Source organism: Pteropus vampyrus, unplaced genomic scaffold (assembly GCF_000151845.1).
Source record: "Pteropus vampyrus isolate Shadow unplaced genomic scaffold, Pvam_2.0 Scaffold2, whole genome shotgun sequence".
Taxonomy (NCBI): Eukaryota; Metazoa; Chordata; class Mammalia; order Chiroptera; family Pteropodidae; genus Pteropus; species Pteropus vampyrus.
Window position 1 is genome coordinate 12,225,195 of NW_011888783.1, and position 15,572 is coordinate 12,240,766.

Here is a 15,572-nt window from a genome sequence, read left to right on the forward strand (position 1 = left end):
AATAGAACTGACAACATTAACTCTTCAATATTACCCTATTCATTTGCAGCATTGCAACTCTTATTTGGCCATAACACTGATAATTATAGATGGGCTTGGTGGCATTTTTGCCAGCTAATAAAATATGTTAAAGGAAATAGGCTTCCAAAAAATCCGTCTTCATAAAAATATGAAACTCAAGTTAATTGTTAATGCCCTATATTCCAGCTGGAACATCTCTTCAAATCAAGAGGACTGGAGTTTCTAGAACAGCCAAAGGAACTGGATAATGCTCACGATGCCCAGGTTCACCTCAGTCGCTCTCAGGAAAAGCGGGCACATATAGACCATCTCCACAGATTGGCCCTTTCCCTGGGAGTGAACATCATCTCATCAGTGCAGCAGCCTGTAAGCAACTCAGAACATCATCCTTCACACCTAATTATAGCGGGAGTTGGGCTATAATAGGGAAGAAACCAGGCAGATTGCCTAGTACATGTTAAATTAAAAGATACATTAAACCATTCCCTATAACAAAAGAAAAACATTTTAAGGAGGGAAAAAACCCCTGAAAATCTGATTATAAAAGTCTTATTTGATACATCTATTGTCGAGCTAATTAAAAAGTTGTAGAGATGTGTCATCTAATACAGCAGTCGGTTTTTCAAATGTGCCTGATGCAGCTAAGGAACTAAACTTTTAATTTTATTTAGTTTTAAATGGAAATTGACACTCAGTGTAGTTATTGGAAAACTTTTAAGTATGTTCAGAACAACTTGGATATGGGAAGCTACATTTTAAACTATAAATTCTATGAAATTTAAATACAGTTCAAGTATTTCTGATAGAAACTTAGTAACAATTGAGATGTGCTGTAAACATGAAATATCAGATTAGCACTAAAAAAAAAACCTTGTTAATTTTTTAAATATTTCCTTACATGGTAAAAATTTGATATTTGGACATATTTGATTAAACTATATTATAAAAAATAATTTCACCTGTTTCTTTTTTAATTTTTAATGTGACTACTAAAAATTTTAAAATTATTTATGTTGCCCATGCTTTATTTCTTGAGCAATACAGCTTAAGCATTTCAAATTTGGATAGATGATCCCAGAGATCATCTATCCCAGGACACTCATTTTATAGATGAAGAATTTGAGGCCCAGTGAAGCTGCTTTATCCATAAAAAGACAAAATGAAAGAGCCTCCTGATAGAGAACAAAGGCTCTTGGTACTGGTCATTGGATCTGCTTTATTCCACTGAAATGATCTTAACAAAGGAGTCTAAAACACAAAAAAAGTAATTCCAAATCAAATTTTCATAAATAACACATTTGGACTCTGATTTAAAAATATATATATATATCCTTCTCTAAATTCCTAATTTGAGGGGAGAAATGATTATGTTTATTCTATCAAATATGTATAACATTAATAAAATCATAATGTCCAATTTTATTTTAAAGTCTATTTAAAATATCCACTAAACTATGTGGAATGCACTGAACCTAAAGTATTTTTAATTGAAAGACATAGAAATACAAAATACCTGTCACCGTTAATAGAATATATTTTTTCTAAGAAGAAGCTTTCTTTTTAAAGAGCTTTATTTTATTAGTAAATTTAAATAGAAAAAAAAAAAAAACCTAAGACATCTCACTTTGCACAAGTAATGTAAATTGTTCTCCAATTGTGTCTGGCCTTGGCCTCAGCAGCCCTCTTCTGAGTGGAGATTGGAGGACTTGCATAATGAACCTGAGGTTAAGCCCGAGTTGACAGGAAAATTATAGTGCAGAAGCTGAATTTTTCTAATGCATATTTTATGCCTTTTGAAGTAAAAATTATACCTTATAATGAATAGTGTCTCTGAGGAGTTGGGTGTGATGAGCAGATCTTCAAAACTGAAGTTTCAAGATTGAAAATACAACAGTTTGCCTTTCCCATCATGTTGGGTGTCTGGCTTCTTTCTGAAATCATTATATTCAAATGTGCTTAAGGTAAAAAAAAAAAAAATCAGACCGTTGTTTTAGATGTCATTTATGTATTTCATAATGCAGATAAATAGCATATTTGTCTCATTGCTGTTTTGCCCATTTCCTTTGTCACTTTCACATCTCTTTCATTTTCAGAACTGCTCTAACGTGTCTGCAAAGAGCCTACAGCAACAGCTGGATATCCTTGATGGGGAGAGTGTGAACTGGCACACCAAAGCCAGAGAGTATGAGCGGACCCTGACATGCAGCGCGGAGTACTGTACCACGAGGGATGAGATAAATGAGGTTGGTGGCACAAGTGACACATTGCCAAAAGCCTCTCTGAACCTAAATTGTGTGTCTAAATGTCTATGCAGGTGCACGTGCACACACATGCGAGACTCAGACTTGTTTTTCACCCTTGACCTTTAGTCCACAGAGCAATGGCCTCAGGGATCAGAAAGTTTGAGTAAACTTCAAGTTCCCAAACTTGTTGAAGTCAGTGCATTGTCAATGCATAGAAAAACCTAGAGTGTAGTATTACTGTTTATCATATGCTTTTTTTCTCCCCCCACTCAAACCCTTATAGCAGTCATTTACTTGAGCGATTATAGCCTGTCAGGACATAAAGGGTGACAGTGTCCCTTTGCAGCCAGCAATAGCCTGCTGAGATTCTATTTAAGTACCACTGACTCACAGTGAAGGGATGCTAAGGACTAGGCTTTTTGCCTCAGAGGCCCAGACACATACTGGGCTACAACTATCACCTTTCCCTAGTCAAACTTTCCTTTCAAGGGTCCCAATTCTTGACTAGGAATTGACAGTAGCACACAAGGTACCATAATTCCAGATTTATCCCCACTTAGAGCACAACGTTTCTGAGTCCATCAGTCACAAATCTATTAGGAAAGAGGGTAGGAGGAGAAGGAATGGGTAAACCTTCTTGAATGTTCTGTTAATGACCAATTTATACAATCTAGGCCCAACACATGCCAAATATTATCAAACATTAGAGCATGCATTAAAGTTTGAGTAACTAAACTTAAACATGGTCTAACTCTGAAGTGTCCTTTCCTGCAGGTCACACTTTCATAGACCACAGCCAAGGGCAGGAGGGAAGCATGGCTAGGAGGAAACAAGAGGAGGAGAGAGCAGACGATGCCGCTTGGATCCCATTCAACAGGAGGGAAGCACAAACTAACATCAGCAGCAATTTTTATTTTAGCAATGAGCTGCAGGACTGTAGAGTTTCTGCTCAGTCTGTGTTCCAGGGAATCATTCTGGGCTAGAGATTCATTAAGGAGTTAAATCCGTAGGATAGCCTGCCCTCTAGGTAGTAGCATGGCCTCTTCTGGTTCCTATACTGCAGCTAACAGCTCTTCAGTCACATCTTGGTAAGGGAAACAATCTTAAGAAGAACATTATTCTCCCGAAGACTACAAAATTTAGATTCCCAGGCATGAAAACAATTCGTTTACTATCTTTCCCAGTGTTATCTTCTTTCCGCTTCCTCCTTCTCCCTCTTCTTATTTTCTTCTCATTATTTTGTAAACTTTTGTCTTGCTGAAAATCTCTCTGCTGGCCGTGATGTTCAGCTCTCTGTTTACTGAGACCACAAGTGGAGCAGGCTAAGGCTAATTCCTAGGCCCCTGTGGTTTGGTTTCCATCTCCCTAAAGTGCTATGGCATTTATGGATTCGGGTCTCCCTGTTCAGGCCCTTCCCACAATGGTTCTATTTACAGGGGCTGCCTCGTGATGATCCTATGCTGGGAGCCAGCCTCAGAGACAACAGATGACCTTTCTAGTCATAGTAGGGATGCCCCAGGATTGTCTGTACCAAAACAGGAATGAGCAACCAGATATGTAAGGATTTGATTTAGGAATCAGATCTCACTTTAACATGATCTTAAGTATTAAAAGCTATTCTTCCCACTTGCTTCTACTTCAACTAATCTTTGATGTAGGTTACAGTTTCATATTTAAAGGATCTTTGTACTCTTTGGTCCTTTTCCCCTTTCCTGTCTTGTAAAGATTATAGCAGGCATGTCACAGTGTAGATCTATGCCCTGGACTTTTCAAACATGAGCCTAAATGGGAAAATAATCAGAAGGAATATTTTCAGTGACCTTTAGTAAAATAAAGATATGTGTGTTGTAGTTTGTATTGTAAACATCAGAGCACAAACAAGTGGCTAGATTCCAAGTGGTAATAATATTTGACACCTAGACATTTTTATTATTATCATCATTAATATTTGGTATAGATACTTAAAACATTATGTAAAATTAAAAGCAATATGTTACACTACTTTTTTTCTGTATAAAAATATAAAATCAGATGCCCCACCAGGGATCTAGACCAAGCATAGCATTTGTTTTTTTTTATCTTGATTTGAAAACACACTGTTTTGTTTCTAATGTGCTAAGAGAGCATTTTAGAAGTTCACAGACTCTGAGTTGAAATACATTTTGGAGAATGTCTAGCTCAACATCTCCATTTTCAGATGAGAAAACTGAGGTGTATACGATTTTCACTTGAGCAATGTGAAACAGGACTGCAGAGTCTCTGCTCATAGTGTTTCAGAGATTCAGCTTTGGACCGGAGGCTAATTAACTGGCCACAAACACACTTGTCATTTGCTAAACTCAGAGTTCACCATTCACTTGAATTTAGTTTGTTCACCCACTGCATGATCTGATGTTAAATGTATCCTTTTTCTGTGTTTCCCTCTTCTATCTTTATTTTCTAGCATATGTGTTATAAGCTGTTTATATGATCTGATATAATAGCACAGTTTATTTGGTTATTTCAAAATTTCTTTCTTGATGTTGGCATAACTAACTTACACGGTTTAAACTATACTAAAGGTCCTTAGAAAAGCACTCGGTACCTGAAGGCAAAACAAAATGAGGTGTTCTAAGTGTGACTTTTTTTTAATACGATGTGATAATTTCTTAAAGACAAAGAACCATGCTTTTTTGCCCTGATTATTTTTGGGTAAAATATTGTTTTTTCTAATTTCATATACTATATAATATGGAGAATTGAGAAATCTTATTATCTCCATGTCTATCTACTAGAAAACATAGCCTTCAGACTGCCATATTTTCTGGAGTTTTGTTTTTTTTTTTTCTCGCCCATTTCACACAAAGATACGTTTATATGCATGAATGTTGAATTTCACTATGTATCTTCTTGCCTGGCAATATAAATAAGTTGTTAATACACAAAGCATTACAGACATTTTCTGCCATATTGCATGACAGAACATCATTACTCATTCTTTGCACATCTTCATTTAGAAATGTAATAAGTTAATACTGAGCACATTTTCTTCTTGCAATCTGACCAAAAAATTACCTTTGCATTTACATGATGTTAATGGAAATTTGTAGCTTGAGTTTCAATTACTTTGCTGTAAAGAATAATAATGACAGAATTGGGTTGGTATCCATTTTCTCAAAATAAACTTGTAAACAGAAGCTTTCATATAATTATATTACTTTAGCCTGAAGTTTTTATACTATAGCAACATCTTACCCAGCAGGAAGGAAATATATATATTAGAACACACACTCTGATATATGGAATATATGTATTCCATATATCAGAGTGTGTGTTCTAATCACACAAATTCTTTTGTGAATTTGGATAAGTCATTCATCTGAGTTCCAGGAATACAAGGCAGATTAGAAGCAGTAAATTAGAATAGGGGAATGGTACAGCTATATACACATACACAACTATTAAATTAAACCTCCTGACATTGTATGATGCTTTGCCATTAACAAAATGACTATGGACAGTCACCAACTAGCAAGAAAGGAAGCAGAAAAAGTATACAGATGGGCAAAACACCTGATGGGGGAAGCACTATGGTATAGTACAGGTAATTATTATTATTTTCCAGATTGATAACCCTAATTTATCATTTTAAGAAAAGAACTAAATTATTGTCATTTAACATAAATCACTGTGGCTACTGTGTGCTGAGCCATAAGTATGCAAAAGTCCTCAGGAAACAGAGTCTTAGATAAATTAAAGCCCATGGGATTTCAGTCGCAGCCACTCATTATCAGGCCCCACTGTGGGTTCATTCAATAGTATGAGTAAGAGGATAGGAATGATTATAATTTGTTCTGAAAATGTCCATCCCACAGTTAAATTATGTTAAAATATTGGTGTTTTACATCTGCAAAATGACTCTTCTTCCTAAAAAATATAGATAGCTGAAGTGTAAGATCATAGTTATCATGTTCAGAAAATAAAACTTAAATATATTATGAATGCACAAAACTTGCAGAGTGGATAAAGTAGGTACTACTGAGACAAGCTGCCACCTACAATTTAAAAAGGAGCAGTTGTCTTTTCCTTCCACGGTGCCCCACTTTCCGCTGCTACAAAACTGGCCTTAAGCACAGGAAGACAGCAGAGCAGTTGCCAAATGGAAGGAGGGCAAGAAAGTCTTGTCTTGAAATCTCTCCAGCACTGAGGCCTAATGTTCCACCATTAATCATTGTAACAAATCATTCCAGTTAAACTGTGAGTCTTTGGGTCCCTTCATTTCAAATGCAAACATCCCTGGGAGGTGATAACATCGCAGCTTTCCCTTAGTGAAAATGAACATCAAACGGAGATCTTTTTATCTGGAGTGGACACAGTGGTGGGCAACAAATAAAGCTCATGAAGTGGACATTAAGAGAAATGGACTACTTGTTTCATTTTTTTGCTTCTGGCCAAACATGTGCCATAGTTCTAAAGAAAGCCTTTTGTTTTAAATGCATTTCTTTAATTTTAAAATGTCCCATGTCCTTCACATATTTAAATTGGCCTTGCCAACAACAGACTCACAAATAATTCATTCTTGTGCCAAAGCTGCCTTAACCAGCTTCATCAAGGACTAAGAATAGCAAGCAAGCCTCGTGTTGTCAGCCTCTTTCCCTTTTGCTTATTCTCAAAGAAGCTTTGTTTATTCCTAACCCTCAGAGAGAGGCTACCACTCCCTGGAAAACTTGGTGGGGATGCTCATTCTGCTAGATACAAAAGAACTACAGTATTAAAGTCTTAATATTTTTTTTTCTAATTATAGCTATATTAACTTAGTCTGCTTATTCCATAACAAATATGGAGGAGCTGAGCAAGTGGAAAAATAGGAAAATCAAACTATTCACTGGGGGGAAAAAAAAGCTTTCTCCTTATTTTTTTTTTTAACAATTTCAGAAGTTTTACGAATATGAATTATAACAACATTTAAAGATTTCAATAGGATAAACTTTATCTTGCCCCAAGCTTTGGGTGTTCTTTTGGCTTATGTGCCCCAGTGGAGCAGTTGTCTTAACCATCGTCAACATTCCCCATTGTTGACAAGCTAACTAAAGTTAGAAACAGCTGCATGAACAATGATACCACAGCCAAGCAACCATGGCACTCAATTCTTTTAAAAATATGATCACGAGTTATGTGAGTATTAGATGGGAAATTGTTTTCATATTGAAATGTCCAGGTAAGAAAATTAAGCATGGCTAGATTTTTCTGAATATCTAGTTGCTAAAGGTAGTTCATGCATGCTGCCTTCCACTTGTGTCTGCAGTGGTCCCAAATTTGAGCTTGGAAAGACATAGGATTTAAGATGGATTTACAGTGGTACCAAAAGAGAAAAGTGCCGGCAACTTCCTCAGAGGATCTCATGTGTCAGAAAGAAGCAGGTCCCTTTTTGTATACTCATAGTGCCATGAACATTCTTTGTCCTTATGAATCATCTTCTGTGGAAGCGCGTACATTTTGAAGCAAATAGCAATAAAAGTGCACTCATCATTTATCAGTCTTAAATTTCTTAATGCAAAGTAGATTTAAAATTTCATGGTTTAGAAATAAGGGGTTAAGGTCCAACCTTTCTCCATTCATCACGTGGTTTTCAAATAGATGTTGATCTTTCCCATCTAAATAAATAGATGTAGCACAGTAGATGTCAGGCTGATGACTGAAGTTTATAATATATATCATGTTCTAGGAAGGAAAAAAATAATATAATATTTTATTTTTTAATCGATAAATATTAGTTATAGGAAATGTTATGTCCCTCTTTGTTTCATTTTTTAATTTTAATTTTATTATAAACAGAAATTTTATTTATTGTGGTAAAAGACACTAACATAAAATTTACCATCTTAATCATTTTAAGGGTACAGATCAGCGATATTATGTACATTTACATTATTATACAATCATCACCACTATTCATTTTCAGAACTTTTTCATTATCTTAATCAGAAACTCTACTCATTAAATACTAACTTCTCACATGTTTTTTAAAGATACGAGGGTCTCTGATTTCCTACAATGTAGTGATTATTATGCCCATAGATACTTTGACTTCACAGAAAACAGTTCCTTCCCAAGTTTCATGTGAATAATTCAGTATATATTCTCTTTATACAGTCTTTTTAATCTCATAAAGTTTACCTCATTTGTCTTTTCCCACTAAAATCAAGCACATGCATATTAAAACACCAAATATGAGAGAATTCAAATACTAATTATCTCATAAATATATTAACTGAATATGATCTTTTAAATATTTTTTCTGAGTTCTGATAGAGAAATAGTTTTCAAATATTGATGCTATAATTCTTTCCACTCCTTTAGAATGTAACTGATTTATCAATTTAAATGTTTAGTGTGATCTCTGTGCTTAGTTTGTAGCTTAAAACAAATATTCAGCACTTTATTTACCATATAAAATAAACATCTCTGATTAAGTATTAGTGGATCAGGTGCAAAAATTGCATCAGTATAGTAATTTTCATGTATACAAGTCTGCTAGGGCTTTATAGATAATTGTCTCCAGGAAGTGTTGAAAGTAAGGTCAAGGTTTTGTTTTTATAATATGCAGAATTCAAAATAAGCATTTTGAGAAAGCAAGCATTTTCTAAGACGGATGTGTTTTTCTGCATTACAAGTTTAAAATCTAGCAAGCACACAGCCTTTATTCTATCCCAAACAATTTATTTGCTGTCATTAAAAAGAATTTTAATGTTTTTCTGACTTTTCTTACCATACCTTAAGTTTATCAACCATGACATTTTTCATTCTTGATGTTAAATGCTTCCATACAATCTGAGAAGATTTATGTTTTCTCTGTCCTTCTCTTTACTGATAATATAAAGAGAGAATGGCCCATCAATGTGTTTATTCTTCTTGAATATAGAGAAGAGCACAGAAATGGTGTGTTCAGTAGAACTGGACTGCTTAAAAGTTTGGTTCACTGGTAAACCTGAGCTATTTGTTCTTGAGACTCTCATAACTTAAGCCCTGTTCTCAATGTTTAGCATATACTTTGTTATACACAAATTAGCTTTGTATCATCGATGACAACCGTCACTTTACTTTTCCATTTTTGAAAGACCTCCAAAGTTAAGGGCCTATATATAAGAATTAAATATCTTCTGGAAACTGTTCACAAAAAATAATTTTTGGCTAGAATAGGGCAAAAAAGTTCTTTTCCTACTAAATCCCATAATGAGTTTCCTCTTCCACCCTACTAATATCCTAGGTAGTCTAAATGTCATAATTTCATTGACCTCTGCAGCATGAGCAGCTTCTTAGAGCCTTAATAATTTATACGTGATGGCTATAAGAGAACATTGGGAGATGGGACAAATATTAGTACACAGGGAACAGAGTGAATGGAAAAATTTATATCAAATAAGTACAAATAAAGAAATGAGTTGTTGAAAGTCTATGATATATTAAAAAGAAACAAACAAACTATTGAATGGAGGCCAAAGAATATTCTATAACTGGAAACCTAATTATAAGTTTCAACTCAAAAAGTACTAAGAACAATTTATAATTATGTATATTTTGGGTCTATGTTTAAATTCACATTATATGTTCACTTAGCAGACTTGTTTTCTATTGAAATCACTCTAGATACATTGTGAAGATTATGGATATTTTGAAGTGTTTAAATATTTTGATTTATTACAAGTGAATATTAGTGTGCTCATTTTAAGGACATCACCTTTCTTTTTATTGACCTGTAGCTCAAAGAGTCATTCAAAGATACCAAAAAGAAATTCAACAATTTGAAGTTTAATTACACTAAGAAAAATGAAAAGGCTCGGAATCTTAAGGCTCTTAAATATCAAATTCAACAAGTTGATATGTATGCTGAAAAAATACAGGTAACGAGAGAGAGAGAGAGAAAGAGAGAGAGAGAGCGAGAGAGAGAGAGAGAGTGTGTGTTTGCATATACTACTACAATTATTGCAAAATCATTTACATTTCAATTCTAGATGCCTAATCCTTGGGCCTTTTAATGCATTGGGACTAAAAATGTGTTTTTCATTTTTATAGCATGTAACATATGTAATAAATTGATTTATCTTTTGAAAGCTGCTCCAGAATGGTTTCTGCCAAACCTATCTAGCTTCTTTGCTTCCATTCTTCCCATCAACATACACACACACAAACACACACATACACACATTCATGCACACATGCATACACCTTTTGTACACTTCTCTTCTTTTCCTTGCACTCACTTCTGTCTGGAGTTTTCTCCAATGTTGTTATAGACTCTTTTACCTACCTCAATTATGACATGTGCTGGCCAGATTATTTAAATGCCTTTCCCAGGAAACAGTGAACTTACTGAAGACAATAAAGTACATGTTTTTATGATTATTGTCTTATTTTTTTAATCATAGTATCATTCTCAAAATCTGGAATAGACCCTGGTGTAGAAAAAATTTTCTGTTTGCTAAATGCTGAATCAATATACTATGTGGAAGAAAACCAATTCTTTCCAAAATACATTTGTAATAATTATGATTTTAATATATTAATGGAAGAAGCTACAAAATTTTTTCCAAGTTTTTCTCCAATATTTAATATTTAATCATTTGCTAGCCTTTTAAATAAAAATTGAATTTTATTTTAAAAACTTTTTTTGGCACAGGCTTTGAAAAGGAAAATGGAAAAAGTTGAGATTAAAACTTCTGATTCTTTCTTAAATTATCCAAATAATAAAGTTAATGTGCTTTTGGAAGCCATGAAGGATTTGCAAAAACATGTGGATGAGTTTGACAAAGTTGTAACAGATTACAAGAAGAATTTGGACCTGATTGAGCATCTCCAGGAGATGATAGAAGAGGTATTCTCTTCTTGTGATGCTATCGATGTTATAATGTTGTTTAAGAAAATTATGCCGCTACTTTAAAACAATGCTGCATTGGCTATTATTGTCATTAAATCCATGTACTGTGCTCCTTTTCATGATTAATTCCTTACGATAATTTCCTAAAGTAGAATTGCCAGACCAAAGGGGCTGAAGGTTATAAGGTTTGATTGTATTGTCCAATTGTTCTTTGGAAAGATTTTACTAATTTATTCCTATCAGGAATGTGTAAGGATTTCTCATTTCTTCATAATCTCATCAATTCAAGATATTTAATCATCATGGAATTATGTTCACTACTTGATATTTGTTTAAAATACTTAAAATGACTTATTTACTTCACAGAATTTGGAGGTGTTTAGAAAGAAATGGTGATACTAGGATTTTTCAGGTGCAAAATTGTTATCGATATTCTTTTTGTTTTTGTCAAGAAGATAAATGATAGTGTACACTTAAAATATATGAAATTTGACAAGTTAAAGTTATTATTTGCACACTTCATGTGGAAGAAACTCTATAACTGAAGTTCTTGAGTATTCTTTGTAGCCCATTATTCTGAGACACCAACCATCTCTCTTTACCACTAATGTAGTAAAGTTTTTAGATTTAACATCATATTAAGAAGGAGCAAGATGATCGCTCTTACATATATGATATATAGGTTTGCGGTTGCTATATGGCATTTATTTAAAGCCAGCTTCTTACAGAGTCGTGTGTTTCTATTTTTCACTCAGAGTAAGTGCTTGTGGCCTTGGTCAGACATGTTCCTCCATCACAGTTATTTATTTTTAGTGAGAAACTGTCTCAATTCTCCACTGTGCTTTGAAAATATGATTGAATGTCTTTTAATTTAAAAAGGTCAAATGCTGTCCTTCAGATGGTATTTCCTCAATCCATAGACTAAAACTCACTCCAAAAGAGAATTCATTTGAATGTTAATCAGGCAATACTTTATCCATGTATTGTGAATGATTTCAATTAATTTGGCTGGATTTTGTGTGTTTGGACTTTTTTTCTTTCCTTTTAGCTGATCTTTGGATTCTTTTTCGTGCATACCCTTTTTTTATACTGCCTAGTCTTAAAAGTATGCAACATTCCTTTTAGGAATTACGCTTCAGGCAAATCTAAGAAGAGAGGAAATAAAATGAATTTCCATATTTTTACTTTCTTATCTGACTCTAATATCCAGGTGCAAAGTATATGATCATATTTTGATATTTTCTATATAAAGGTTTAGAGATTTCAAACCAATATAAATGTAAAGTTTGAGGAAATTGAAATTTGATACTTCATTGGCCAAAATGAAGAACTTTAGGAAGATGGTGTCTCTTTAATCTATGCTTTGTCCCATTTTAATTTAGTGTCATTTTTGGTGTGAAGATGCAAGTGCCACAGTTATAAGAGTTGGAAAATATTCCACAGAGTGCAAGACAAAGGAAGCTGTGGAAATTCTCCACCAGCAGTTCAATAAGTTTATTACGCCCTCAGTGCCTCAGCAAGAGGAAAGGATTCAGGAGATCAGTGACCTTGCGCAACGATTATATGGTAGGTCCCTTTTAAGATATCCGATGATTCGCCATTAAACAAATCTATACAGAATCTAATCCAACAGAAAGAAGAGCATGGCAAACCCTCAGAGCCCTCACTACATCAACTAAAATGCTCCAGATAAGAGCTCATAACCAGCAAAAGTAAACAATAGGGAACTGCAAAAGAACTTCTGTCTGCAGGAGATGAAGCCTGTGGATTTTTAACTACTATGTGTAAACCCTCCTGCTCTAACCTCTTTTCTCCCCTGTTCCTGTTGATCATCTTCAGTATATTAAAACTATAACAATACTCAGCTTATTGAGACCAAAAATCTAATTTTTACTAGAGTGATTTCCTGAAAAACATACAAAACTCCCATAATACTTTAAATAAGTATAAAACTAAGACCAAAGTCTACAGCCCTCTCATTTCTATGAAGGTTATGGTTCATGGACGTAAGAAAGAGCTAGAAAATTCGCCTTCTTTTCATTCGTGGAATAAATAAGAGAACTTGAATTATCACCTCATGGGTTCTGCTTTCCTCTTCTTTATGACTAGGAAAAATAACACACTTGTCAGCTGTATTATCTGAGAAGTTTTTCTATCTAAAGGAGGCCACGATTTAAGAAGCCCCTGGGTGATGACAGTTCTTGAGGGCACTGAGGAATGAGTTTCATGAATTCTCTAATATTATTAACTATGAGACCAAGACTTATTCCCAGTGACCAGGTGAATACAGCCCAGAAAGAAGACAGCAACTAGTGATACAAAAAGCTTCATTTGGCTGCCCACAGCTACTGCCAGATGGGTATTTTCTCTTGTAACATGAAGCACTATCCACAGATAGCCATAAAAATTTTGTACAACAATATATACTATACTACCTAATATTAAATTGAGAATGAATTACTAATTATTTTCTAAAGGAAAGGTGTGGAAACATAAATATAGTAAAATATAGATTGAAAAATTAGTGAAAACTAATATGATGCAGCATTCTTACTACGGTCACTGTATAAATTTCACTAAAAGCTTTTGGAGGCATTCTATTCTCATGACATTGTACATGTTTTCCTCTATTATTATATTTTTCACACTGTGGCATAATTGCCTGTTTATTTGTCTAATGTCTCTACTGACCATAAGCTCCTGAGGGCAAGGGCAGTAATTTTATCACTGTATTTCAGTGTCTATTCAATGTCAGGACATGGCAAGAACTCACGAGGACCCCATAAAAATTACATTTCATCCCCATCCTGCACAATCCTGTATCCTGCTTTGTTTTGTATTCCTTCCTGGTCTTTGTCACCAGCTGACAAATTGTATAGTTACTTGTTTGTTTCTTGCCTTTCCTCACCTGAGTGTAAGCTCCATGAGAAAAGGGATTTTGCCTGTTAGTTCACTGCTTTGTGGTGCATACTAAGTACTTAAATATTTGATGAATAAATGAGTCATTGAATGAATAAATAAATGGCATGAGTCTATCTTTTCAGTATGGAATCTATGCATTTTTAAAATTTTACATCAAGTAAGCTAATTTAAGAATATTATATCGACTCTTGCAGGCCACCCGACCATTATTAAACTCAGAATTTTAATAAAAACAAATTTATCTCAAACATTTTTTGAATACCTTTTAGGTACTAGGAGCTGTGATTGACATAAAGACAAATAAGACCTAGTTCCTTCATTCTAGGATCCACAGTCTAGCCATAGAAGACATGATATGGTAAATGCAGTGAGAAAGATGTATGTTTCAGTCTGCTTGGGCCACCATAACAAAATACTAGACAGAGTGGCTGAAACAACAGAAATTTATTTCCTCCCAGTTCTGGAGGCTAGACATCTAAGATCGAGGTGCTGACAGGCTTGGTTTCTCGTGAGGCCTCTATCCTTGGCTTGCAGATGACCACCATCTTGCTGTCTTTTCATACGGCCACCATCTTGCTATCTCTTTACAGACACCACTGGTTTCTCTCTTCTTATAAGAGCACCAGTCTTATTGGATTAGAGCCCCACCTTAATGACATTTTTTTAACTTAGTCTGCACTTTGAAAATCTTATCTCTAAAAATGGTTACATTCCGAGACTTCAGCATATGCATTTTGAGAGGGACACAATTCAGCCTAACACATAACAATGTGCTATACAGTTTAGTCTAAATTGTGGATTTCAGTAGTCAAGGTTCACATCCCTGGTTCTCTAGTTATTGTCTGGGTTACCCGAAGAAAGTCTTCTGAGCCTTAGGTTCCTCATTTGTAAAACACAATAGAATCTTCCTGAGGAGGATTACATTAGATAATGTACATAAAATGCCTGTGCACTCACTATGTGGTAGATATTTTTATTACTATTCCAGTAGGAGGAGATAAAATCCACTTGGGAAAGATTAAAAATTTTTTCACAAAGATACTATCATTTGAAGTAGATCTTAAAAGGAAGATAAGATTTTAACAGCAGAAATAGGAAGTCAGGGGAGGGCATTCTTAGGATGGCAAAGAATACTTCGTGGCTGTGGGGATTTTGAGGGAAGAATTGCTTGTTCAGTTTGGCCAGAGATTAAATATGTGAGAGAATTAGGATGATACACATTTGACAGAGGCAAATTGAAACCATATTAAGGAGGTCCTTTAATGTATAGTTTTCTAGGTAGAAAAGAACTACTGAATATTCTGAACAAGAGAAAACTGATTAGAATAAAGCTTTAAGAAAATTAATATAACAACTTATTTAGGTTACATAAAAGTGACATGGTGCAGCAAGTGTAACCATTTTTCTAGAATATCTGGTTTTAAAAAAAATGCTTTTATTTATTTATCTGTTCAGCAAGTATTTATTAAGCACTTACTATCTACCAGTCCTTACACTAGACACTGGAGAGATAAATTAATGCCTGGTTTTTG

The 15,572-nt window shown here is 34.4% G+C and overlaps 1 protein-coding gene across 1 annotated transcript in view; it reads left to right on the forward strand.

The window, feature by feature from the left end:
• CCDC141 (coiled-coil domain containing 141) overlaps positions 1–15,572 on the forward strand; it is a 177,912-nt gene that overhangs the window by 146,498 nt on the left and 15,842 nt on the right. The window contains exons 20-23 of the mRNA XM_011356729.2: positions 2,115–2,264; positions 10,004–10,144; positions 10,921–11,115; positions 12,501–12,684. Coding sequence (XP_011355031.1) covers positions 2,115–2,264; positions 10,004–10,144; positions 10,921–11,115; positions 12,501–12,684 — 670 coding nt within the window. The remainder of the gene's footprint in view (positions 1–2,114; positions 2,265–10,003; positions 10,145–10,920; positions 11,116–12,500; positions 12,685–15,572) is intronic.